At 42.1% G+C, this 27859-nt stretch overlaps 2 protein-coding genes across 20 annotated transcripts in view; one reads left to right on the top strand and one right to left on the bottom strand.

Annotated features, from left to right (window-relative positions):
- otofa (otoferlin a) overlaps positions 1–6080 on the top strand; it is a 50161-nt gene extending 44081 nt beyond the window's left edge. For 9 of the 19 annotated variants that reach the window (XM_078093129.1, XM_040161357.2, XM_078093132.1 and 6 more), the window contains 5 exons: positions 120–218; positions 2133–2374; positions 2467–2645; positions 2798–2898; positions 4378–6080. In XM_078093129.1, the coding sequence (XP_077949255.1) occupies positions 120–218; positions 2133–2374; positions 2467–2645; positions 2798–2898; positions 4378–4558 (802 nt within the window). In that variant the 3' untranslated portion in view covers positions 4559–6080. Of the gene's footprint in view, positions 1–119; positions 219–2132; positions 2375–2466; positions 2646–2797; positions 2899–3299; positions 3488–4377 lie in introns of those variants that run through there. The other 10 variants (XM_040161364.2, XM_040161356.2, XM_078093138.1 and 7 more) reach the window with 7 other exon arrangements.
- A 4141-nt stretch (positions 6081–10221) lies between these two features.
- ostm1 (osteoclastogenesis associated transmembrane protein 1) lies at positions 10222–15509 on the bottom strand. Its single transcript, XM_040161410.2, has 6 exons — positions 14793–15509; positions 14385–14502; positions 13571–13668; positions 13361–13471; positions 12657–12822; positions 10222–11269 (listed from the first exon to the last, which is right to left on the bottom strand). Exons 1-6 carry the CDS (start codon positions 15195–15197, stop codon positions 11214–11216), a joined length of 954 nt encoding a protein of 317 aa, XP_040017344.1. The 5' UTR covers positions 15198–15509; the 3' UTR covers positions 10222–11213.
- Positions 15510–27859: the final 12350 nt, after the last annotated feature.

Below are 27859 nucleotides of genomic sequence, written 5' to 3'. Positions count from 1 at the left end.
GTTTTGTTTCCATTTTTTGTGTGTGCGTTTTTTGTGTTGTTTGTGTTTGTGGTGTGTCTCCTGTCTGTCGTCCTCTCTCTCTCTCTCTCTCCTCTGGTCGATGCTCTGACGCTGTCTAGCTTTGAGCTTCGTGTTGTTATTTGGAACACTGATGACGTAATTCTAGAGGACGATGCTTTCATGACAGGAGAGAAGATGTCTGACATCTATGTCAGGGGGTAAACACACGATTCCATAGCATGGCTCGTACTACTACCTCCCTCCCTTCCTCCTGGAGCCATTTCTTTCTTTCCCTTTGTCACTTCCTGTCTCAAATCTCCATCCAGCACGTAACCTTGCTTGTTTTGAACTCTCCACAAAGCCAGGATCAAACCACATGAACAACTTGTTGAGTGCCATCGTTGTCATATCGTCGTATGTATGCCAGCAATTCACAGGTATACTGGGATTCAATTAAATTTATATGTAAAGTAATTCAAGTCTGAACATCTACATTATCATGCCTCCATTTTAACTACTTGCTACTAATTTATTTATCAAATAATTTATTCATTATTTTGTTTTAGAAGGCTACTACATTTTGTTAAAATATAATTTTCATATTCTGTGAAACTACTATTTTATTTTTATTTTACCAAACTAAATTTGTTTTTCTCTACCTGGTATTTAAAAACGCAAGTTTGTTAAATGTTTGTGGTTTGGTCCTGTATTGTAGATTTTACTTTAAATGACCATGTAGGTTATTAGGATAATTTTGAAAGGTGTTTGGAGCTTCTTGCATGTATATGAGCAAAGAATACGCATGGTAGAACTACAGAGCTCCAATGGGTTTGATAACATTGTCATTTTGCAGACTGGTCGCAGTAGATATTTTGATTTGATTTCGTTTTAAAGAGACCCTACATTGGATTTGAATCATATTGAAAATCATAAAATAATTTGAATAGCAAATTTATGCCTTACTTTATTTATCACATGAACCTCCATTAAAGTTAAAAAAGTAAGATGCAGCAGACGTTGACAGGCTTACAGTATAATGTGACAATGGGGGAACTAATAGCATTAAAATATATAAATGTCTCATTTCATTAACTGTCCAAGTAAGTGATCGCAGTACATGACAATAATCTGGATAATAATAATCAGGAACTGACACCTAAATGCAACGCAGCCATTATACACAACCTCATTGCAATTATAGTTTTCTTGTCAATTCTTGCGTAATGTCTAAAATGAAAAAAGACATTAAATATTTTACTCCTGTTTAAAGTCATAAATGTCCGTATTTGATGGAGCTTCCTCCCTTCTGCATCTATGCATCAAATGCATTTTTCTTCCGTCAGCTGATTCTGTGTCACCCATAGACGTGTCACCTCATGACGGCACTGCAACAAACTGGATGACATCCTCAATCAACCCACAGTAAACAGAGGATGAATAGAGAATATTAGAGATCAATGTTTTCATGCAGCGCAGTAGAGTTTGATGCTGACCAAAACGGTTTGCATTAACCGTAACTATCCGGATGGATCCAACGCTGCGATACAGTGAGACCGAGCAAGTTTCAGTGACCTTGTGTGATTTGTAGTCAAGCAACAACCCAACATGCTCTCACCTCGATGACCCCAGTCTAGTTCATGCCAGTGCATCTCCATCACCAAAAGATAGCACTTGCCACTATTCACGTATGAAGTCAGTCTCACTCCAGAGAGCTCAGACCGTCTGCATCCAGGCACTAAAGATGAAAGTGTTGGCGTTTTGGCTTAGAGTGTGCATGGCTTTGATAATAGTGTGAAGCTCCAACATCAAATCAGGTTTTATCGTTCAACAACTTTTTATCATTATCGCACACACACATTAATCTGATTTGCTTTTGGGGAGCCACATTATGTGTTTTTGATTATGACAAATTGGCATCATCTCTCTTGTTGGCACACTGGCACATTTAACCTGTCCTATGCTCTCGTTTAAATCAACAAAAATGAATATTCAGTTACCGACAGAAAAATGCAATTTTCTTCCTAATATAAATTAGAAGTGCATGACTGACTAAATCAATCCACTCATCCACAATCTGGCCACTCATCCCAAGCATAATCCAACCTAACTCTGATCTGTGCTACTTCCTGCAGATGGCTAAAGGGACAGCAGGAGGACAGGCAGGACACAGATGTGCACTATCACTCCCTCACCGGCGAGGGCAACTTCAACTGGCGCTTCGTCTTCCCCTTCGATTACCTCATGGCTGAGGAGAAGATCGTCATCTCCAAGAAGGAGTCTATGTTCTCCTGGGATGAGACCGAATACAAGATCCCTCCTCGTCTCACGCTGCAGGTCTGGGACGCCGACCACTTCTCTGCTGACGACTTCCTCGGTGAGGCCTGAAGGGAACGTTTAAAAAAAAAACATCCGTCTGATTTTTCCAAAGATGCTTTGGCATCATCGTATTCTGTATTTGACTCGCAGGTGCGATTGAGCTGGACCTGAACAGGTTCCCTCGTGGGGCCAAGACGGCCAAGCAGTGCTCCCTCGCCATGATCCGGAACGAGCAGGAGCTACCCACCATCTCCATCTTCAAACAAAAGAGGGTCAAGGGCTGGTGGCCGTTCGTAGCCCGCGACGAGAACGATGAGATGGAGCTCACGGTTAGTCAGTCGTTTTCCACAGATTTGAATGCGGTGTCTCATCTATAGAGACAGAATCGATAGCTGCGTAGATCTGGAGCAGGGATAATGCTACAGGCGCGTAACCAGCTGATTCGCTTTGACGCGTCACACGTGTCACGCTGTCATTACAGGGTAAGGTTGAAGCTGAGCTCCACCTGGTGACGGCAGAGGAGGCGGAGAAAAGTCCTGTAGGTCTTGGACGAAATGAGCCGGATCCACTGGAGAAACCAAAGTAAGATGTTGACGTTTATTCAGAGTACATGTATGTATTAAACTCTCAGAGACACACACACACACACACCTTTTTCAATAATAACATTTGAGGATGGTTGCGTGGTGCTCTCCCTTAAACCTCCCCCCCCCCCCCCGGGACAAAGCCGTCATCACAGTGCAAAAATCATTGAATCAACTACAACAAATTGCTATAAATCAGGACTTAATATTTGATAAAAGTTGGATTTGGCCTTTTTGCACTGTCAAAAGGCAACTTCTCCTCCAACCATCTCTTCAACTGTCTTCCTCTGTCCCTCCCCTCCTTCCCCCGCGTGCGACTCCCCCCTCTCTCCTCACCGTTTCTCCCTGTTTTTGCCTCCATCTCCATTCCTTCCTTCTTCTCTACCTCCTTCCGCAAAGTCGCCCGGACACCAGTCTCATGTGGTTTCTGGGCCCCCTGAAGTCCATTCGTTACTTCATCTGGCACAACTACCGCTGGCAGATCCTCAAGGTCCTGGCGCTGATACTGCTGCTGCTCATGCTGGGCGTCTTCCTCTACTCACTCCCTGGCTATCTGGTCAAGAAGATGCTGGGGGCCTGACGCGCCGGTAGCCTCCGCCCCCCCCCCCCCCTCGCTGTCTCCGTTTGCTCTAGTTAGCTCCTTTGCACCCTGGATGTTCCTGTCGTTGCTCCTCCTGTGTTGTAGCTCTTTTTTGGCTTTCTCTTGTTTGCTCCTGCGTTGTCCAAGTAAATAGGATAGTCTCTCTTTTTTGTTGTAAATTGTCTCAACTATTCTCATGTCCAAGCAACACGCTGGGTGTTCTTTTGGGGGCATTTGAGAGCCGGCAGCCACCAAATGCCTCGTCCACACATTTATCATACAGGATGGATGGTCTGATTAAAAATGAGTAAAACTATGTATTAAAAACATAACATAACAACTGAGTTTAATCACAAAATGACTTAAACTGACAAGACACAGTCAGGTTTCTTTGTTTTCTGTCTGGACATTTATGTCTGTCTCTCTAAATCATGTCCAGATCCAGAACACAACAGATCCTCATTTGCTAGATATTATACAAATATTTTTAGTTTTAGTTAACATAACAAAAGTATATATTATTGTGCATATTATGTTCTGAATGAATTGGAAGAAATCATACGTTTAAGGACAACGGCAGCTAAAAAACAGAATTATTATATGTGAATATGAACAACTATGTTTCTAGTGTCCTGTCATAAATTCTTGAATATGAACCAAATCAGAAGTTGGTTGACACTAAGCTACAATTCTACTATTGTACTGGAAATTGTCCAACCCCTCAAAGGTACCAGTGGCTGTCTGGTTTAAAAACAAAAGTTACTGTTGATGACATTTTATCAACACATTCCTAGCATGCTGTTGCAAAACACAACTCCAACTTGTCTCGCTGACCACTAATGCCAAGTCTCTCTCTCTCTCCATGTTTCCTCCCGTTTCTCCACCCCCCGCCTCCAGTCGCCCGGACACTACCTTCCTGTGGTTCCTGAGCCCACTGAAAGCTATCCGCTACCTGGTGTGCAACCGCTACAAGTGGCTGATCATCAAGGTGGTGCTGGCGCTGCTGCTGCTCATCATGCTGGGCCTCTTCCTCTACAGCATGCCGGGCTACCTGGTCAAGAAGCTGCTCGGGGCCTGAGGGGCCGCGGGGAGGACGGGGGGGGGGGTGGCCAGCCAGATGCAAAGGAGGAGCGTGTAGGCACAAAGCAGGAGGACGGAGGAGTCTCACCCACAGGAAGGGAGGCACAGGGAGGAGAAAGCGCGTTGGGAGTACCATTATTTTCTCCTCTCCAATCCGACTCATCGTCACAAACAGCTGGCCACACCTCCACCTTTGCCCCGTGGAGAGAGGCCGAGACCACCTAAAGTTACTTTTTGCTCCATGTCCTGAGAACCACTAGCTGTGTAATCCTGTATCCGACCTGCGGCGAGCCCAACAAAGCCAACGCTCAGGATCGGGACCACGTCCCTCAGCTAACAAAAACCAGCAATCGTTATTCCACAAGGCGTCGTAACCCCTGACATATGACAATGAATGTGTCTTTGTCTGTTTGCTCAACTTGGAACTCCTTCATTAAGTTAAATCACATCGCATGGACATTTATTTCAGGTGATGCTCTTGAATTCCATTATGTCTGCTGTTGTTTTAAGTTATTAGGCACCACATTAACATTAATTAACGCTCTACTCTAAACCCTCTTTTTAGCATTTATGAGCAGTATATTACATTTGACATATTATGAGAAGGAATAAAGGACATTAAAGGGTTTATTAATGTACAGTTATTATATAACAATTATACTTTCTCCTTTCAAGACATTTTATATTATTACATCTATATTTTACTACATCATTTATGTGTTTATACAACATTCTCCTATTGGGTGGCCACATGGGGAGGTATAATTGTTGACATACATGAATACATGAATAAACACTGATAATGCATCTTTCTGTTCATAAATGCTCAGTAAGGGGATTAAAGTTAAGTGTTATACCGTATTAAGCTCTTGCAGTTTTTGCACACTTTACTAATAATGTAGAAACTACATTATTAATGACTATTTTCCTAATCAAGTCTAATAAGACACCAGATGACTCCAAAATTGATTCGAGTTAGGTTCAACATCAATGTTACAATGTTTAATTTTTTGGATCAAAGCAACCAAGCCATATATGATTCAAATAAAATAGAAATAAGATACATTGTTTGTGAATTGCATTTGAATAACTAGTTGAAAAAACTGGTTTGGATTTCTACCAAAATGTGAATCTGTATTGTCAAAATGCATGCGTCTTAGTACCGATTGACCACAAGGGTCATGTGTGTGAGCATGACTGTCTCTCCGAATCACCAACCTTCATATCTTTAACTTTGCAGATGGTGTAGAGATGATTCCATTGGGATAAGTGGGGAATGGGGTCCGGGCTTGATTCTCTAAACTCTGGCTCCATGTTTGCCGTGTCTGTTCCTCCCCCTCAGATTTGCCTGCTCCTGACCTCCTTTGTGTTGAAGTCCTTGTTTGTTATTCTGTCTTCACGGATCACAGACTTATTGATTGCACTAAACTTGCCTGTTTTTACAATTGGTGTTTATATATCTGGTGTGCAATATTTATTTTTTGTTTCTTGGCAATTTAAAATAAACTTAATTCCATGGACAAGATTGAGATTAGTATATTTTTGGTAATATATGTCAGAACATTTTATTGTATACAAATAACATAAAAAGACATGAAAAAATGTTGTAGTATATTCTAAAAATCTAACAACATATGGTTCAACATTCAACAAAATGTATTGTATGTCAGCAAAAGTTTCTTAGAAGTAGTATAAATGTCACCAAATATAAGTGCAGAGTATGACATGGAAAAGACATTTCATAGTTTTTCATGTAAATGGCAGAGAATAGGAAGTTGTTAAGAAGCCATTGTAACGTGTGTCCTCATTAATGTCAGGAAATAATTTAACAAATGTTGCATTTATTGTCGATGGAGTTGTTCCACCTGTTTGTTTTATTATGCACTATTGCAAATATACAGCAACATATAGATACTAGTTTTCACGTACAGTATTAGCAATGCAGTGAACCAGAGTCTGAGATCATTGACACGTCATAAGTGGCTTGATGCTGTCATCTAGTGGCAGCATCAAGCGTTCATCAGCATCTTCAAACTTCTCCACTGTAAACCAAAGCAGGTTTCTGGTGAGCGTCACCACACATATATCCTCTGTTGTATCCAAACATACATACAAACATCCAGTTTGGACACGTATTATATTGGCAAGGAGCTATGTGAGCATAGAATCAAAAGGCTCATGGTATTTTTACAGGTGAGGTGTGTATTCACAGAAAGCTTTACTTACAGCTGGTTGGAAAAGTGTTTTGTCGGCATCAAACATACACAGCTCATATTCGGCTAATTCCGAACACCATTCCTTTCAAATAAGCTCTCATTTTTTTGATCAGTATGACCACTAAACAAAAATACCAGTAGCTGTAAAATAAAACCTATGCAAAATATTTAAAATATTTAGTGTCTGAAAAATGATGATAACATCTACACAACAACAAAAGCAATCCAAAACATGGTATATAACTGGTAAATACATTTAAATTCAAATGATTAATCACCTTAATATTGATTGAAGGTTTTGGCATCATTAAATACCAAATACCACTGAACGGCTTCAATGTTCACTCAAACATTCTTGATTTTGATCAAAGGGAAAAGGTGAAATGTTTCTGAGCCGTATACCTTCAACGTTATCCTCCCGGCTGACTGCAGATGGCGCTACGGGCCTTGTGATCATAATGCTACTGCACAACCTAAAAGACCTAGAAACGTTTCATTTTAGACAAGATGCATATTTCAAACACATGCAAATGAAGGAGCCTCACGTCTGCTTCACGTGCAATGTTCAAAACCAAATCCAGTCACTTGCCCGCTTAAAATTCAGACTTTATAATTCATCCACACACTCCAACACAAACGGTGTCTTCTCAAGCTGATGGCAAGATGGGCCCACTGGACGCTGAGACAAACAAATCCTGACACGGGTCACATGTTCCTGCCCTCAGGAGTGCCCCCCTACCATCTCCGCCTCTTGGCAGCTATCATGCCCCTCGACCCCCCCCCCCCATCCTCCCCCTCCGGGGCACCTCGCCGCTCTTTTGGCCTCAAGTGGCCTCAGTTGCTACTGAGCCACGAGGGATGTAAGTCAGCCAGCAAAGGTTTTTGACATATGATCCAGCATCTGTGATGTCACCAACAGCTGACTTGTCATAAGACCTTTGTGAAAGGGAGAGAGGGGGGTGCGTGAGGGGGGGGGGGGGGTAAGGGATGAATGAGGAGAAGGCCTTATTTTCAACAGACCCTTAGCTGGAACGCTGAGTGCTTTCGCATCAAGCTCCAGAGATTACAAACTGAATGACTGCCATTAAAGAGTGATTCTGTAATCTATTATAATACCGTAAGCTAGGGATTGACAGACTTTGACCCCCACTCCCAGGTGTATAATAAGCCCCATTCACTCTGCATATGCTCGGGGAGAGAGGGTGCATGAGTGTGTGTGTGTGTGTGTGTGTGTGTGTGTGTGTGTGTGTGTGTGTGTGTGTGTGTGTGTGTGTCTGCTAATTCCAACTGCCCGGGGGCAAATGTTTACTCCTTCTTCAACAAAGCATCATATTCATTGCTCAGGGGTTGAGAGGTGCAAAATCCAAGCCTGACCTTCAGCCAGTTAACTAACTGACAGCTTAGAGGAGGGGGTTGCATAACAGCTAAAGTCCTGACTAACTGTTTCTTAATATTGCGATAACGCAGGAGACGTCGGCGGCGCCGTAAAGCGCGGCGCACCGGACGGAATGCCGGAGAGTGGAGGACGGCAGCCGAGGAGAGCAAAGAATCCAAAGGCCTTGTCAGAGAACAAATCGCTCATTTAAGCAAGAATTATTTTTAATAAACAACAAGAGAAGGCCAGAATCAGGAACAACATGACGCGTGTGTCCCCCCCCCCACGCTATAAGTATAAAACGGACCGGCCTCGTATCAAGGTGACTCGTGCAAAGGGAAGCATGTTTTGCCATCAGCAGGATCAGCAAACAAGGCATGCAGCTTCTCCCCAACGTACTTCTGCATGTTCAGATGCTCAACTTAAACCTTTAGGTATAGAGTGAGTTGTAGTAAATACAATTATATCGAGGTGTGTGCAGTGGAGCCCACTCACCGTCCCCTCAGAGTCCTTTATTCCTCATCAGACATGGTCTGAGGAAAGTTTTGGGTGGCTTTAATTATTCTGTATGACATATTTTGATGTAAAGTTGAGATAGGCCTCAGCTGACAGCACTACGTTTACCCAGGTAGTGAGTTCTTTAAGATGCTGCTTCATTTCAGTTTGGAGGGAAAATTAGTCGGTGATTAAATACGTGTGTTTTTTTGTAAAAATCCCAGTGAATGTACAAATGTTTCTATCTTTTAAATCCTCGCTGCCTCACCAGACGCAACATGGCCCCCACTTTTCAGTTCCCACAGCACGCTTCTGTTGGTTGCATATTGATCCCCGATTGTCTATCAACAAGCACTCTGTGTCAAATTCTACACATCAATACGCGGGGAGAACTTAAAGAAAAAAAGAGTGGAGCGGGGTTAAAGATTGGTTTCAACTAGCTTATTAAAGTCTGCTTATATGCACAAGTATCTATAACCTAATAATAATGATACAGCGTAGGATCCAGTGCAATGCACACCGACTTTAACCCGTATGAATACTTCCCCTTACAAGGAGCCTAAGAAGGCTACAGCTTTCTGCCCCATATGTGCACATTTCATTGTACCGGATAGTTTGGTGTATGAAGTTGTTCCCCATTGACTGACCGCATCTTTTCCCATATCTTTCTGTGAGTCACGTGACGGCCTCGGGTCCCTTTTAATGACTTTAGCCCCCCCCCTAAGGACCCGTCGTGGTGCAGAAAACGGGAATCAAAGCTGTCATCCTCGAGGCTCGCGGGGCCGCGCCCCACACGAGCCGACCAACACACACTTTCAACGGGGCGCATCGGGAGCGCGCACACGACAAAAAGCGCGTGTCCTCGGCCGCTCGGCTGCCCCGGCAACCGGATCACATGACTCGGCATTTTCCGTAAGGCTCTTAAAAAGCTGCTGCTCCACAAGACCAAAAAGCCAAAAGGAGTTTAACGGATGTGTTGCTGCGATTATTTGGCCAAGTATCTTTATCCCGCATCTAGATTAGCTGCTAATGACGGAGGGGGAAAACCTCGGTGCAACAACGTAACACAAAAAACACACACACACGCCATGTAACCTGAGAACAAGGGCCGGTACTGTGCGAAGAAGCCGATTTCACCTCAACACATGGGCCCTTTAGGCTACACATGCAACAGTAAAGGTATTTGTTCAAGAGTAGGGGAGTTATGGGAAATAAACAAAGTATCAAAGTATGAAAAGCAGAAGTGCTAATTGTGCAGATCGGTTAATCGATTAATATGAAAATAAAAAGGATTGAAGTTCACATTGTTTCAAATGTATAGAAGGTTGCGGGTTATTTGTACTGAATGTTGATAAAATTCTATTTTTATGTTCATTGATAATTATAATTTTTACAAATGTTGATCTGAAATGTAACTAAGTTGTCCTATGCAATGGTAGTAAAGTCCAACATTTGCACATTCAATGTTAGATAAATGTTAAAATAGAAATACCAATATTTTACCTAATCAAGTCTTTTCACCACTAATTCATTTGCAGAAAGGAGTTGACGTGGTTAAGTTACAGCACATGCAAGTTTTTTCTGGCGTAAAAGTATTTATTTAGGCTTATGCATTCAAAATGAATGTTTACATTACTACACAGCAAAAGCATTTTTAATAGGAGAATTCAATTCAACACTCAGGAGACATAAATTAGACTTTGCTCTCATGAGCAGTCAGAAGCCTCTTAACAAATTAAGTTAAACATCTGTGGAAAACGACAACAAAGCACATTAAAAGCTTCAGGCAGCCATAAAAAAATAAACTGACTGGAAAACAGGTAACATCCCAGTGTGGTACTCTGGAGTGTGCTTACATTATGTGTGTAATGTCTTTATCCCCCTGCCCCACTGATGTGCACCCCCACTCTGATCCATGTCACCACTAATGGACATCAAGTGCTTCCTTTTCTGCAGCTCTCTTCTGGACATACATTAGAGACAGAAAACCCATTTTTTCAACCCATAAGTAGAGCTCACACACGCACGCACAAGCCACTCACTTTTTGTGGTGATACCTGTGTGTGTGTGTGTGTGTGTGTGTGTGTGCGTGCACCAGGCTACGGGATGCACTGAAAAACGTGAAGATTGTTAACGAGTTGAAAGGAAGGAGAGGACGGTGCATCTGTGCAGCAACATGAAGAATAATCTGATTAGTTATATTATTAGCCCCCTAAAAAATAAAATCACAAATGAAAGCTCATCACAAATAATGGCGGTAAGTGTCATTAATTTCTTCTGCTGGGTTTTAAAGATATTTTGTATGCACGCCTGACATTTTATTACATGTTGTGAAGAGTTTTTTGAGAAAGTGAAAGCACATGTATGCACAAAAAAAAAAGTGTCCAAAGCCTTTAATCCTCATATCGTGCTTCTTGAAGTCCTCCGAACAAAAACAAGATGCTGTTGTTGAGTCTGCTACGTTCAAACATCCGGCACAAGATGATGAGGAGTCCAATCTTCTCCCGTGGTGTAACTTCTAATGCAAGCGTTGTCCTTCAGTTTAGTCTTTATCACCGGTCTCCTCTTCAGCTCAGTTTGCTCTGAATGTTCACCAGACTGGCGTATGACTTTGCCCTTTTGGCTGGAAAATGAGAATTTACAAAAATACAATTAAATTACATTTGATAAAGTTAAACTGTAAGATATTTGTCAAATAGTTTTTTATATGCGTGTTGATAGTAGTTTGGTTAAAGACAAATAAATGATCACTCTTCAGGGAAATAATAAAGTTAATAGGAATCTTGAAGGGCTGCAAATAAATCAATGGTCCTGGTGCAAGAACATTGTGTCTTCTTGCAGAGTTATTGCCCCGTAATTATAAAATCAAGCTTCCTGTTCCGCTCCATTTGTGGGAAAATTTCCTTCACAATGTCATAATTAGCATACCAGGTAGTTGTCGGGGGAGAAGTTCTGGCCAAAAATGTGCAAGTTTGTGCTGAATATGAAGAAATTCCCTGAAAGGTGGTCATGAAATTTCACATTCACAAGAGTTGAGCGGACATGAGGTCACAGTGACTGTAACCGCTGACATCGAAAACGTAATCAACTGCTCCTTGAGTCCAGGTGGACGTTTGGGTCAATTTAGAGGACAATGCATCCGGCGTTCTTGAGGTGTTTCATTCAAAAAGGAATAAACCGCAGGCGTACAACTGAACAGATAAAGCCTCTGGTCATAGACAAGGCATAAACATTCCCCCCCGAAGAGAAAAAGTATTTTTGTGTAAAAAAATACACAACATGTTTAAGGACGTCATCATTTATATCGTCTGAACTGAAGTTACAAGATAAAGAAAAGGAAGCAGTTGCAGGAATACAAAAGTCATGGAGATGTTGGAAAGGGGGTCCACACAGTATGTTACACCGTGTTCCCAACAATATTTAGATTGGTTTGCAGAGACAAACGGAGGTTATAATTAATGATGTTTTAAGTTGGTTTGACCCATTTATCTCTATTTCACCTTTTCCTGAAACCCTTTGAAACTCCAAATTCCAAAAGTAAAATTCTCAAGTTAATCAAATGAGCAGCAAGCAGACTATCTGTACATGACATCTGTACGGCAGGCCTGAATAACTTGAATTTTTTGATATAATTCCAACATCAAACGTTCCCTTGTTCTCTAAAATCCCTCCTACGTGCTACTTAAGAAGAAATCTCCGACCAAAACCCAAGTAAAAACGTTAACACCCTCCTCAGTATTTGGGAGCGGCACGCTGTGATGCCTGAAGACCACCGTCCACCAATACGGACACCAAAATCAATCCCCTAACCCCATGACCCAGAGGATTTATTTTTTTATTTTTTTTAAATCAACCTGCAACTGCCTCCTTCCTCCATCGCCACCAAACTCCTATATCAGTCAGTCAACGCCCCCCAGCTCCCCCCACAAAGACCCCGAACCCCGAACCCCTCAAAACCCTGTCAAAAAATCTCTCCGTGCGACAAAGAGAGAATTAAGCTGGTTACTCACGGTGTATGAGCTTGCGTTTCTTTTGTTCAGAGTGAAGGAAGCTGCTCAAGTAGAAGATGATGGGCAGAAAGAGCATGAAGCTGGACACGGCGATGACAGGCACCGTCTCCTCGCGGGGGAAGGAACAATTGTATTTCCTACTCCACAGTCTGCGAGTCATATTCATCTGAAACGCAGCAAAGTGCCAAACGCAACACGAGCTTCAGCTGAGCACATAATTATAGGACACTATTAATTTGACTCGCAAATGTTTACTGTGCTCAGGGATTTTACATCCTTCCAATCTTACGGAAAGAACAGCGGACCACTAACCACCACAAACATCTTTCAGGCATTAAATAAGGACATTTATTTTAACAACAGATTGTTTCTGAATCAAAAATCCAAGCCTCTATTTTCTAGTTTTTTGGGGGTTTTTTCCATTAACGCCCTCTGATATGAAATCAGCACCCATTGAGATATTGTAAGGCCAGAGTAAAATGTATGTTTAAAAGTGTATGTCATTTCATAATCAAGGCTAAAACATCTACTCTGACAGCGGAAAAGGTTCAAGAAAATCACACTTCCTGTTTTTTGTGTTTAAACACATTGTTGGTCACACAAGTGTGGAACCATACGATTATCTTTTAGGTTCTACATATTAGCAGAAGCGTGTAGCTTTTATCTCTTTAAAGGAGAGTTGTATAAAACCTCGACATACATACCGTATCCTCTATGTCAATACACATGGTCTGATTGGTCTCCATCCTGCTGTACAGCTCATTCAGGCTTTTGTATGAGCTTTTACAGTCTTTGCACAGCTCGGTGTAGTTCCCCTGTAAAGAACAGACCTCAACTTCTCAACATAAACCCATAAAAAAATTTTAAAAAATGGACGGGACATCATCAACATCATTGTCTAATTTACGGCGTACCTGTTGATACTTATTAAAGCAGGTGACGGTTTGGTTGTGAGTGTTCATGAAGTACAGCGTGTCATTGGTTGGGCTCTGGAATCCTTTAGTGATACACTCTGCACGACAGGAAGTAATAATATCGCTTAGGTCTATTTACTCAACAAAAGCGGACCAATGAAATCAGATAATTGTTTCAGCCTGGTAGCATGCATTACAACCCTGCTCCTCCCCCCCAATGTCATCAAAGATTATAACATTACAATTGTTGGATAAGTCTTTGCTTATTGTTTAATTTCAGCAAAGAAAGTGTCTGCATAAAAAAAAATCTATTGAGAAAAAAAAATGAGGTTATTAAACTCCATTATTTTATAACACAGGTTTGGAATACCTTTGCATTAACTAGAGTGTTTGTCATATGAGATATAAAACAAGCTTTTAAATGACATCACCCGGGCTTTGGGAAAGTTGACTGTAGACATTTTAAAAACCTAATAAAACATTAACTACATGAATAATCAATTAGTAAATAAAGGAAAAATAATTATAACAAACCACACACAGTCACAGGCTCTTATGGGGGATACTGGGCAGATAATAGGCCAAAGGCCTATAGAAATGTTCGATCTCAGTTTCCACGTCCAATTAAAACCCAAATCACTGAAGTGAACTGAATGCCGCCTCTACTTGACCCTGCACTCTGACCTCTGCGGTCAAACACGCACCCGTAAGTGTGTGAGTCAGAAGCTCGGACAAAGGAAAGTTCCCAATTACACGCACAGAACCCACCGTCATTAAGTTACATCTACTTTAACGTAAAATGACGAGGACTCACTGTCACAGTCCGACTTTGCCCAAAGCTCCTGCATGTTGCTGTACAGCAGGTAAACCAGCATCAGCCGGTCACTACGCAGGAGGCTGTCCCGGCAGCTGTCATTATCACCGGCACCCATCTGAGGACACACAGGCACAATTCATCAGGACAGATCACTCACATGTCTGGATTCCCTTTGGGTCAGACAGATCGGCTGAAGCAAAATGTGTCCGTCGCCTTGCTATTGATAGCAAGTCACGCAGAAGAATTCAGTGTTTCCTCTAATTTGTCACCAGCAGCCAGTCGCATCACAAGACTCGTGACTCTCGGAGACGTCCCGAATACAGACTTGTCCCATTTACGCGGGAAGACGGTTTATTGGCAAAATTAAAAAAAAAAACATAACAAGCTTTGTAACTGAGAACACACCTGGTCTGACGAGATGTTCGCGTAGGTGTCAACGAGGCTTCCGTAGCTGGAGTAACACTTCTGGCAAACCTGAACGGGCCGCGCGGCAGTCACCAGGCAGTTTACGTAGGCGACGTATCTCTGTCCGAATATCAGGAGCAGCTCGCTGCAGTATTTGCTGATCTCCAGGTCTTCTGGGAAGGACGAGAGAAGATTGAGGGAGAATAGAGCCTCCACGCCGGGTTTAAACGCTGGCGAGTCGCCCATGACAACAGCAGCCGCAGGAGCAGGGCTGAAAGACGGAGTTTGTCTCATCTTGTCCGTTGAATCTGTCGCGAGGACGTTTACTTCGCCACTAGACACGAGGGTATAGATATATATTAACATTAACAGAACCCAAAACGAGCTGTTTTTGTAAAGAGACATCGTCGAAAACGGAGATTAAGGGATCTGTTCCTCTTCTGTCACCGTACACAACCCATGACTTCCTGCTTGTCTCCCAACGTGATCATGTGACGGCCGTTAAATCTCGCGAGATTAAATGATCTTTACGGAGTCAATGCAACTGTGACTTCACATGAGAAAGAAATATATAAATTCACTCTAATCCTATGCTCTCTCACAAAGACTATTATCTATAGTACTTTGGTCACTTAAACTGTGGGGGGAAAAAAATGTTATCAATAACAGCACATTTTATGCAGAAAAAAATGCACTTTCTAGCTGATTAAAAAATTAAAAAAATTATTTAGGCCTATAGAAATGATATAAAGTACAGTTATGATGTGAAATACAAGAGAATCATAAAAGACAAGGAAAAGTTGAAGCTATTCACACTTATATAGGTCACTATCTACATTTTGTATAAGGAAGTGTGTGTGCGAGCACGTGCGTGTGAGTTGAAAAGCGATAGCCGCTCCTGCTGGTCTCCTCATTATTTAAGGGTTTTTGACACCATACAATTTTGCAATGTGCGCTCGGCTCGAAGAAAATAATCACGAAGTCAAGATAAACGATTTGGGCTCCAATCCTGATTGTGATAATTGTCAAAAACCCCCTCGAATCAAGCAACTGCAGTCAATGGTCGTTAATGTGAAATTAGTGGCTCTTGATAACTTGCAGGCCGCCTCAATTCCGCAGTCATCAGAGCCTAATGAAAATAAGGGGGGAGAGAAAGCGCTCGGCATTAGCGGCCTATTCTGATGCCTGCGCACAACTCGAGTGGTAAATATGGATTCTGGCCTCTAATGCTCCTCTTCCTGCACGTGGCACTATTAGCTCTACTTCTCCTGTCCAGGGTTCACATAATTGTTCAGATGTTCCCCATTCCTTTATTAGTCATTTCCTAGTGTAGCTCTCGGAGAGAAGAAATTACCTTAACGATCCTGCTTTTTTTTCTTTTTATATTTTTGTGCGCTTTGTTCACTATACACCTTAGCTTTTAACCATGTGTTAGAAACACATATTTTATAGTATGAGTATTAGTGTTTTTTCGGAAAGTGGTTGTTGGTCAATATCAATGTCAATATAAGCATTAATATTACTATCCAATGAAAATAAAACATATAGCGTGTCTGCACTCACATTATACACTAAGTTTTGGATGTCTTTCGTCTGCGGGCTAATCAGCAGAGCATCAAGTATAATCGGCATATCATTACTATTTGAGATGACCGTTATTGTCAGATGGCGGAAAATGTCTTCATTAGCATGTGATAGATAGAGAAACCAAGAGGACAAAAATCACTAATTAGGCCCATAAATTAGAGACGGTGATGATGAGAGCCCTTCAGAGACGAAGGCAAGACTCTGTCCGAGAGGCTCGTCGTGATTTGGCGCACCATATGCAGCATGACCATGCAATGAAAAAAATGGTCAAAGGAAAGTAGCTTATAACTCTGGGAAATCGCACAAACTAATGCTGTGGATCTCAGTATGCCCAAATATCAATAATTCATTCCACCATTAAAAAGGAGCTCTGGAATTGTTCTCAGCTAAACGTACAAATAAGAAATAAATACAAACAGTTCATATACAGGTCAAAGTACTGCATTCAAAATATAATTTAAGAGTTTATGAAGAACTATGAGCTATACAAAAAGTATGAATTAGATTTCTACCATTAGATTGGGAACCATGGGAAATACAATTTTTCAAATCTTCAGCTCTGCCCCTGAAATAGAGGCTATACGGTAAAGTTTGTTGAATTTTTGGGATCTGAGATTGCGATTTGAATCCTTTCCATGTGAAAGTATCTAACTGGACAATCACAAAGAGGTAAACTCAAACCGGTTGAGCCTTAAACTTGGCTCTTGGCGTGGGGAGAGAAAATAGGCAAGCTGTAAAGTTATGCAGAAGTTATTCTTCATCCTTCGGGCCGTCCCTAATCCGCCAAAAACCTCATTCTTTCATCGGAGAACTGTGCCTCCTTTCTTGTTCCCCCCTCTCTATACAACATAAAGTCAGACTGCATTTAATGGTTATGTCGGGATGGGAGAGGGGCTTTCTTCTTCCCCTTTTCTCCAGAATATTGCCCTTTTCGTCGTGTGAGTCTCCCAACCCGGGGGGACCCCCATATTCTTCCCTCCGCGTCTGACTCGAATCACAAACTAACCCTGATTTTCACCACTTTGCTGGGAATCGCGGGGAGTGATAATAGAGATTTCGCTTTCATTTTATACGCTTGACTTGGTTATTGTTGCTTTTCTCCTCTCCCGTGATTCTCCCCTCTCCGGGGATTAGCCCTGACTTCGCCCGCTATACTGGCCGCCGAAGTGCCCCTGAGCCTCGGGATGACAATTGATGCAGATCAAGGGAGACCTATTCTGCCCCTTTTTCAAAAGGCCTGAGCTGAGCTGGGTTAAAATGAGGGAGTTTTAATGGAAGGAACGGATGCCCCTCAGTTTGCTTCCCACAAATTAATTGAAAGTGGGGGTTTTGGGGGGGAAAGTATTGACATTAATATTTTTTTCATACATTTTTCATTTTATAGCGACATACACCTTCAGACTGCATGACGAGGACGACAGTAGGAATGAGGTGAGGAAGATTGTGATGATGGGGATGTCAGGGCTCACACAGTAATTGTGAGTGATACGTATGTAGAATGATGGAAGTGTTGGTGATGGGGAAGAGGGAGAAGATTACTATGATCGAGTTTTGCTTAGAAGGACGGTGATACCATCATCAATGATGAGATTAAGTATACAGATGCTGATGAAGATGATGATGATGATGCATTGGAGTGGTGATGATGAGGTTGAGGGAGCAAAAATGCAGAAGGGGATGATGACTGTGATCACGGAGGAAGAGGAAGATGGTGATGCTGAGAATAAGATTTGAATAAGAATCTGCTTTATTGGCCAAGTTTAGGTAGTTAGTTTAAGCAATTAACATAATATGTATTATGTTTGAGGCTGATAGTTACATATGAACAATAAATGCATTTGTATGAGATAAGTAGCGAAGCCCAACCTCGCTGATTTTAAATTGACACTGTTTCCCAAGTTAAGAGCAATGCTAATCATTATTTTGGACTCATCCCTTTTTACTTGTAGTATACTGCAGTGAAGGTGCTGAATGTTCCCTCCCCCACCGGATGAGAGTAAGAACGAAGCGGAGAAGAAGGATGGACGTGCCGCCGTGTCACAGTTGTCACAATCCATCTGCTCTACAGGTGTCACACACACTGCAACAGTTTGAAACAGTCTGACTTTGCAGATCTGCTCATAGCTCGTCACCCATGAGGGGCTCTCCGTATTTGCTGCGTCTCCCCCAATCAGACCGTCTCTGCAGCGCTGTGAGAAGTTAATCGTAGGTGACACGGTGTTGTGCACTCTCCCGTGGGCCGGTCGGGTCGGGACCGCTGGTGGAAAGCCGGGTCCGTGCTCACATAGAGGGGGATAATTACCGAACACGCAGCCGACCGCAGCGACACAAAAGCCGCTTTGACTTCCTCACTGCTGGTCGCCCCGAAAGGGGATGGTTCCCACTCCCCGCCTCACCCGCCTCACCCGGCTCACCCGGACCACTTCTCATCACTCCCGAGAGGCCGAGACGTCTTGTTCCATAACAAGACATGAAACTGACTTCTTTCAGCTCCAGTGAACTGGACATAAACCCCGACTGACAACCTCCAGTGCCCAAACAGAACAGGGAGAGGACGGGTGGGCCGGGACAGAGGACAAGAGAGGGGCGGGGGCGGCAAAGGGCACACTGAATAAAGTTGTTATTCTCTTTAATCTTACATCTCGAGGGGAAAAACCACACCAAAGCTACTCTAGTTAAAAAAGATAATGTTGGCATATCGAGTTCCTAAAGACCAACAACGCAACATTTGCATTTTGGGCCTCATTCACGGAATGTCTGTCAACTGTTTATGAGTAAATGAAATGACTCTTTCCGCGGTCCCCTCGGAGCCATCTATCTCTCTCAGAGCTCAGCGTGTCACGGCATTGAAAAGCACGACGTGCTGTAAATGTAATGGGCCGGGGTTGATTGTTTCTGACAAGCAACAAAACACATCGCCCTCCCCTCAAATTAGTCCCCCAGGAGGGGGGTGGGGTGAGGGGTTCATGTCCCAGGAGACGCATCGGCAGACAGCATGCCAGTAGAGCATGAGCGTGCATGTGACTTCCAGCATCCAGCCCCACGCTGGTGGGCTCCTTCCAGGGGTTTAGTGGGTTATAAAACAAAGCCAAGTTGATTCAAGTTTTCTACCTTAAATGTGCGTCTGTCTCTCCAAACTAAAATTAAATTACTTTTCCGTAAATTACCATATGCAGCCGCTGCTTTTTTTATTCTGTAGCGCTGAAAGTAATCAAAAATATACTTTTTTCTATTCATTTGTCAATGCTAACCCACTTACACAACATCAAGAAGAAGACATATCCCTTGAAATGTTGTTTTTAATGTTTGTCAGAATACTAAAATACTAAAATAAGTAAAATGACACAGATTTTAAGCTCATTTGAATTGTTTAAATTTAATTTTACACGTCAAACAGAATAAAACAATTCGCAGGTGAAGGGTTTGATATCTGTAAATTATGGTATGATATCTAACAATCAATATTTATTTAGTCTCAACACTTTTGGGGCTTTATTTATCATAATGATAGTGGTCTAAAATGTGAAAATGCTTAGTTTTAACTCTCAATGTTTCAAACTTTCTTGAAGTCAGACTTCCCAAAATCACCATCTCCTATACCGTTGTTCTTTAGCAATCAGAGTGTAAAAGAGATTATTTGAAGATTTTTCTTTTCACTTAAAGCACTGGAAATAAACAATACAACAAAGCCCCTTGCAGGGATTGAAAGTTAAATTCAACTATAGGTACCTACTTAAATTGTATATTTTATTATGAATAATTTATAATGAAAAGTTGGAGGGAAAACAAAATGCAAAAGGGGAGCACATGGGGCAGCACAGCACACAATCAATTACTGTGGTCCTTTGCATAAAAAGAAAAAGTGCTCTGCCAAATTGAGGCCTGTGAAAATATGTCGGAACTTTAAGGTATAAAGTGAAGGTAAAGTAATGTACTAATTACCCAAACCTTTATCTGTTACATGCATCGTTAAATATAGAGTACATTTAAAGGAGGGTAACAGGAAAATCCTGCTGTAAAAAAAGGAGTCATTTAAAACCCACACAGAATTCATTTTGTTTTTCAAAAACCAGGTCATGTCATCAAGGATTGTGTCAGACGGAAAAATAAAAGCTGTTAGTTAACTTTGCAAAAGCAAAGAAGCCGCCTTAAAGCTCTATGCCGTCCAGTTATATTATTCATTGTGGGCCCTGGATGAATAGGCAGTTGGACGGGAAAGAAAAGGCAGCTAGCTTGCCTGTTAGCACGGGGTTAGCTTTAAAGCGAGCCCTGGTTAGTGAACGGGGGGGGGGGGGGGGAGTGGGAGGAGTGCTGGAGGGCCGGGCGTTCAGGAAAGCCTCTCCTGGGCCCGAAAAGAAAAGCCTTTGGCCCAGATGCACGCAGCGATGTTAACTTTGAGTGGCCCCTGTGGCTCAAGCTCAGCACCCCCCCTCCTTCTTACTTCCCGAAGCCCCCATGATGCCTTTGCATGACATCATCCCCAAGCTATGCCCCCCCATACCCATGTGAATCTGAGCTGTCACAATCGCCAGCCACCACCCCCCCCCACACACACACACGTTAAACTGTACTGCGCCGCAAACCCATACACCCCCCCGCACCCACACACACACATACACACACACACACACACACCCGCCCCTTCCCCTCTCTTCTTCTACAACCAATCTCCTCCCTTCTTCTTCTTTTTTAACCCCCAGAAAGGCATTGTTTGAGTCAGGGCTTGATCAAAAAACTGTTGCCCGCCAACCACAGGGCTTTCTGTAAATTCAATAAGGCCACCTTAAAGATTTTCCTAATTAATGGATGACATCTTTGGCTGGAGGAGAGGCTCGGCATTCTGCTCCAACTCGCTCTTTGTTCGCCTCCTAATTAACTTTCCCAGGTCACTCAGGTCCCCGCAACCTGAGAGTGAAGAGCCCCCATTGAGGAGGGAGTTGTAAACTTACTTTTTTTGCCTCGGCACTTAAAAGGGGAAAGCAACTATAGGGAACAGAAAATATCCTATTTAAGTCCTTTGTGAGTGAACTGCTTGCACATGTTCCAATAAAGGAAGTCTTCTAAATAAGCTGCCATGTTGCTCTCCGCTCCCCCTCTTTCTCCCTTATCCCACCTCTTTCACTCCCAGCTCCACAGAAAGGTTATGAATGATAGCTCTGGGTTGAGGGGGGTAAAGGGCCAAAGGACAGCATCTGGGCATTGTGGAATTGTGAGCATCTGAAACTTTGAGGGAATTTGAGGATGGGAAAGCACTGAGCTCCCCGTGAGGTGGGGCGGATGATTCAGTAAAATGTGGTGAATATGAGGGAAAAAAACAAGTGCCTCTTTGCCCTCATCATTGTTGGGGTGTTTCTAAAGGACCACATGTCTCCCAGACGCTTTCATCACTCTTCATCTTTATCTTGCAAAGTTAAAAGAAGAAAAAAACTGTCATATTGAAACCAGCCTACATATGAAATATCTTCACATAGCACAGATTCTGTGACTTCCTTTCATTACTTAAAACAGACATCATTTTATTTTAAATATGTTTTCTTGTTAATGAAATGGGGGGGGGGGGGGGTTTGTTAGTTAAAACTGCAGTTTCAAGCATTGTTGTAACAATTTTACTGGTTCAAACAAAAACAATTTACTGCTTTAGATTTATTTTTTTACATGCGTGTTATATATAATTGATAGTAAAGAAGAATATTTGCAATGTTGTAGTAGTCTGATGTGTGCAAAGGGTAGCAACCTTAAATCACACACTTTGTCAGCATTCTGTCTCTCTCATTACATCTCAAACTATTCAATGAATGAACACTGTCAAAAAGGTTGCAGTTATGTAGTTTAATTTTTTGCATGAAGGCCCATCTACAATCTGGTTTCTGTCTGTGCTTCAGTCTGGTCCCTGAAACAGCAGACGTAACATAAAATAAATGGGTTAATATGAATATTATAATAGATCAATACGAATAATATTATAAAAGTAAAGAAATAATGACAGAAGAGGGGAAATGTCCACATATTTGCTCCACCATTACCATTTAGACAAAGTTCATTTGCAAAGTGTGTTTAGAGGGCTAAAGGTTGCATGACATAATTCCTTCCTGGGATTGAACATTTAACCATTTTCTCTTGTTTGTGTGTGTTTGGAAGATCGCTGTGCAGGCAAAAAGCTGGTTCTAGTAATCATGTAGCTACGAGAGCATCACTTTTAAAACTCTGCAGTGGTCTGATGAAGGTCCCTGATCCAAATGTGGTCTCTCCACTAACTCAGTTCTGTCGAGTTTGCTAGAATTCAAAATTTGATTTCAGTTTCTCACACACCATGTGTGCTTTAGATTGGACTCAGCTCCAATTAGAGCTTCTTCCCTTGTTTTTCATGGCACTTTAGAGTTAATTTGAATATACAAAATTTCAGTTTTACGCTACATGAAGAACTTTGCAGTACTAATCTTCTTGGACTTCCCACCGAACACATCTGGCGCAACAATCACAGAGGAATTGTCATTATATTAGGTTCAACTAACCAACGACTACAGATCCCACAGTGCCAATCACCGGGTGTACGGGACTATCTGCAAAGTATATGTCAGGACCGTACAAGTACCACATGCTCATTAATATTGTTATCATGTCACCTGACACACACTTGTCCACTGACCTGCTCTGCAAAGAGCCTCATCACAGACATTACGCCCCAGTCTGAAAACTGGCAAGGTCACGCATGCCCTGATTCTTTCATTACTGCACCGGTCCCCGGTGTGTCTGGGTGTTTATTAAGACCCATGAGGTGAGTGTGAGCCTCCTAATGACAGCTCCTGTGCTGCGGGGGTCCCTGAGGGGTTAATGACGAGCGGAAACTGTGACCCCCAGACTGTGACCGGTGAACCTGACCCCTGGAGCCGGAGGAATAACATCAGGGGAAAGCGGGGCAAGAGCGGGATAAACAGCACAAGGACTGTCAGATTGACTGCAGGTGAAGCGCTGCTGACGACAGCCGCTTCTGTGGTTTTGTGCTTTTTAAGGACAATTAGAAACTGTGTGTGTGTGTGGAAGGCACATATACATGAAAGTTTATTTTTGTAACATGCCACTGACAGGGGGCCAACTGTTCATCTGTAAAGTATTTGAATCTTTGACATGATGAATAAACATGTCCCGAGTAATCAGTTGTAAATTTGAAGATCAGATAACTACACAAACTGTGCTTTAGCCAACAAATAACGTTGATAAATGTGAGGTATTTATACATCTAAAAGAAGAAATTACCTGTTCATTAAGATGTAAAATATCATGTGATTTGATTTTTGAAGTTACTCTAAGACCTTAATGACTTAATGACTTAATGTATAGACCACGTCATACTGTAAATGCAGACATATAAAAATATTAAAACGTTTGAATAAACTACTAACATTCTAATATGTTATATTTGCTTTGTTGTACGCTGTTCTTAAGTTTAGCCATTGTTTACCTTCCTGTATACTGTATATTATATATTTTAATTTTATACTGCAGTTTGTTGTTGTTGTTGTGAAATATTCTTATTATTATTCGAGGGTGTGATGAAAAAAATATTCACGACAATTACCATGAGGAAATTGCCGCGTGGTCTTAAAACTCAAACTATCAGTGAAAATATACCAATTCAAAATAAAAAATAATACAGATTAATAGCCCTAGTGACACCTTACTCAATGTATAATCACTGAGAGTAAATGTTTCTGTCAACTTGATAATGTATGAAAATGAAAGCTTTCAGCTACGAATATAGTAAACATAGTCACATCTGCAGGAATGAAACCTTTTTTTTTTTTTTACTCTGGCTAATCCTGGCATTTTCACACACCACTTGCAGGCAGAATATTAAATGAACTGTAGATACATTGATCACATTGCGCGCACCCTGGCTCTCACAAGTTTGTCTTTGCAGTGTGAAAAGACTAAGCCCCTCTACTCAGCTGTCATAATTTGTTAACGAGTCTTTTCAGGAAGGGAAAAAAGAAAAAGAGAAGACAGAAAAAAAAGAAAAGAAGGCTCTTCACGAGTGACTGAAAGCTGAGGTCCATCCAGAGGGAACCCAGGGGCGACATCAGACCGATTTCAGACCAGCCCGTGATGGCATCTCTGTATATTTTAATATTAATGATCCCGGCCGCAAAGCCGCCTCTAAGCCTCCAACAGGTGCCCCAGTCGCACTCGAGTCTGAAAAACTGGGATCATTCAACGCCCCACTATCCGCCGCCACCACCACCGCCGGGCAATGAAGACTACAAATGAGGAGGACGACGGCAAAGACGAGGGGAAAGCACGTTTTAAAAAGTGGAGAGAGAGAGAGAGAGAGACTCAGTCATCTCTTGCAAACAAGTTTTTGAGTCACTTTCCCCAGCTGAAACACCGGTCGATATTCCCCCCACCCCTTGAGAAAGAGATTGACTTTTGTTTGGAGTTTGTGAGAAGTGGGAATCAGAAGCGGGACAATGGGACTCCCCACAGTGAGAGGCTGAGAGGAGCCATCTCAAATCAGTCAGCCAGAGGACTGACTAATCCGTCCATTGTCCCTCCCCAGCCACCGGCCGCACATCAACACATTCGCCCCCCATTGTCCCCCACCCTCATGCAGCGGGATTTGCTCTCCCCAACAGCCAGTTTTGTCCACGGCAGTTCGAGCGGAAGTTTCTCACTGACAATTTGCCCCAAATAGATTTGTCAGAGCGTCCAACTGCACCGCACCGACTTGTGGGTCTGCAGGTCTGGGTTCTGGGTCTGGGTTTTCTTGGTGGCCTTCTTCCATTCGGAGGCCTTTGCGCGTGCGCACGAGTCTGCGTGTGTGTGTGTGTGTGTGTGTGTGTGTGTGTGTGTGTGTGTGTGTGTGTGTGTGTGCGCGTGCAGAGGTGTGTCTGGGTGTGGATTACGCACCAGTGAAGGAGGAGATGGTAGGACTGGGGTAAAGTCACTGGTGTGGTGTTCCTGAGGCACTGGGATCCCTCCTCACTGGGTGCACCGTGATTTGTGAGAACGTCGGACACCTCTGTAACCTCCTGGGCCACCGACGCCGCTGGGAAAACTCTTCTGATCTCTAAAAGAGTTATAAAATCGCAATGAAAAAAATACTGCCTCAGAAATCATCCACGTAAAAGCATAAGTGTGTGAGTGTAACCAGGAGAACATACTTCAAGTATAGAAGTAAAAGTAATCAATGCGGAAAGTGTGACATTAATAATGTTACATCCTAACATTGTTGACTTTTGTTTAATAATGATATGTGATTATATTGTATTCAAATAGCAGCTATTGCTGTTTAAAGTGGAGCTAGGTATTTTGGACTGCACCTCATGATAATTTTCAATACGGATCATTGAGTAATTAGTTTATTCATTTTTTGTGTCTCACCTTTACAAACAATAGTCCGCATAACCTCAAAATGTTTAAGAATAGATCAAAACTTGAATAGTTAAAAGTCATAGTCATAGATTCTAACATCTGAAAAGCACCATGAACTGTTTGACCTTATACCACCACTTGGCACCAGAAAATTAAAAAACATTAAAGGCCATTCGTCAGTAGAAGCTTGTAATCTCATGTGTTATCTTGTGTTATGACCAACAAACAATGAGTTTGAAAGGAAACAGTTCAATGGGTTTGTTTATTCACTGGAGCCAAGTTGTTAAGTTGAAAAAGGCACACCATCATATATCATCTTCTATTACTGGACCAATAATAGTCAAATTATTGTATTTCACAAGGTCAAGCCAATGCTGCTTTCCATCGAGTCCTCAGTTCATCATAACAGGGAAACACATCACAAATACCATTTCAGGTTCCATCTGAAAGACAGAAGAATACTTTGTTTCTCAGTAGAACAAATTTCTAATATTATATGTTAATGATTAAGCTTTCAAGGGCTTTAATTAAGGACAGTGTATCTTAAAGTTTTCATTAGTTTATGAAGTAAAAGGCTCATACCATCTCATGTGAGAGCTTTGAGCAAAAGAATGATTACTGAATAAGGAAGAACGGTCGAGATCACACCCACGACGAATAACAAAGGTTCTATCTGTTTATCAGCCCTAAAACACTGACTCCATGCGGTAAAGATGAATTGATTTAAATACAAAGATTTTACATTTAAACTCAAACAAACGTAATAGAATTTTAACTGCATCTCCACTGAATGTCTTTGAGTAAGCAGGCGAACAGGTGACCCTCAATGACTCCTGGTGCAGAACTCTCCGTGGTGCTGAAATAAAGCTGCCAATTTTCCCCTTTTTTGGAAAGTATAATCTTTTTTTTTTTTTCTTTAGACTATTTTCAAGCATTATTCAGGAGATGTTCACATCTTCTTGTTTGTAATTTTGTTGAAAAAAAGAGGTCCACTCCATCATCAAAAGAACCTGCGGAATGATTCCTGAGCCGAACAGCAGCGGTGTCTGTGGGACGCGAGACGACCCTGATCTGCCCGGTCAGGTCTAAAGGACGCATGGTTGCGTGGGTCTTTGGCCGCCTTGAATTCTCCCCATTATTTGCTCTCTGGAGCTTTGTGACTTCTCCGTAAAGCCCATTGGTTTACGCCCGGTCGGTTTAGGGGGGCCTGATAGCGGTGCATAAAAAGATAGTTAAACACCGGCATCCATTTGGGGACATTCTGTAGGAGAGACAATCATGTATACTGCAAATAGCAAAAACAGCCATCCCAATTAACGAGTGTATTGTTATTATAATTTCCCCATGATTGAAATGCAATACGTTGTTTCTTCAGGTGTTTATCTGACTTCAATTCATTTCAAGACATTTGGAGGCCACGCATTGTTTTGGAGTGACTTGTTGGACTCTCACTCGTTTCTCCTTGTTTAAGTCTGTCCCATGGCATGTCAAGTATCTGCATACTGATGCTGAGCCCCCCCCCCCCCAAAAAAAAAACAGATACACAATCCACTGCCGCCTTTGTAAACGTCATTTCATTGACTGTTGGAGTAGAAGAGAGTCACTAATACAAAAAAAGTGAAAGAAGGCAACCCCGGCAACCATGATGTTGGTTATATTTGTGTAAAGGCTATCAGTGAATGAGGAGGATTAGGACGAGTTAAGGAGATTATGTCACACATTCACCATTCACTCCCCCCCCCCCCTCCCGGCAGCCACCCACACGAACACACACATGTGCACACACTTAAAAATGACTGAAAATGTCATGGATCTGTGAGAATGTACACACGGTTTCTAGGGTTTGAGTTTAAGAGGATTTAAGTTGATTCTGCTTCTTGCCGTGTTTAGCATTTCGTTTCGAAAAGGAATTGTCAATAAAACGGGTGGTCGTTAACTATGACAAATGATTCTTTGAACTCTAAAAGAGTCACTCTAAAAGAACACATTTTTATTTCTATTTATTAACAACGCTTGGTTGTCAACTTTTAACAGGTTGTTTTGTGGCCCCATTATAAAAGTGTATTTTAGCCTTTATTGTGTGAACTATTTAGAGAAAGTAAAAAAAACAC

This window comes from Gasterosteus aculeatus, chromosome 18, assembly GCF_964276395.1.
Source record: "Gasterosteus aculeatus chromosome 18, fGasAcu3.hap1.1, whole genome shotgun sequence".
Taxonomy (NCBI): Eukaryota; Metazoa; Chordata; class Actinopteri; order Perciformes; family Gasterosteidae; genus Gasterosteus; species Gasterosteus aculeatus.
Note: the sequence above shows the minus strand (reverse complement) of the source record. Positions and strands in the feature narration are given on the sequence as shown.

What these genes read in the sequence shown, in the direction of transcription:
- ostm1 (XM_040161410.2), bottom strand. Translation starts at nt 15,197, where the DNA reads ATGTCTCTTTACAAAAACAGCTCGTTTTGGGTTCTGTTAATGTTAATA. An exon ending in GGCAAAGTCGGACTGTGACA is followed by an intron (nt 13,669 to 14,384) that starts GTGAGTCCTCGT and finishes CCTGTCGTGCAG; the next exon opens with AGTGTATCACTAAAGGATTC. An exon ending in GCTTTAATAAGTATCAACAG is followed by an intron (nt 13,472 to 13,570) that starts GTACGCCGTAAA and finishes TGTTCTTTACAG; the next exon opens with GGGAACTACACCGAGCTGTG.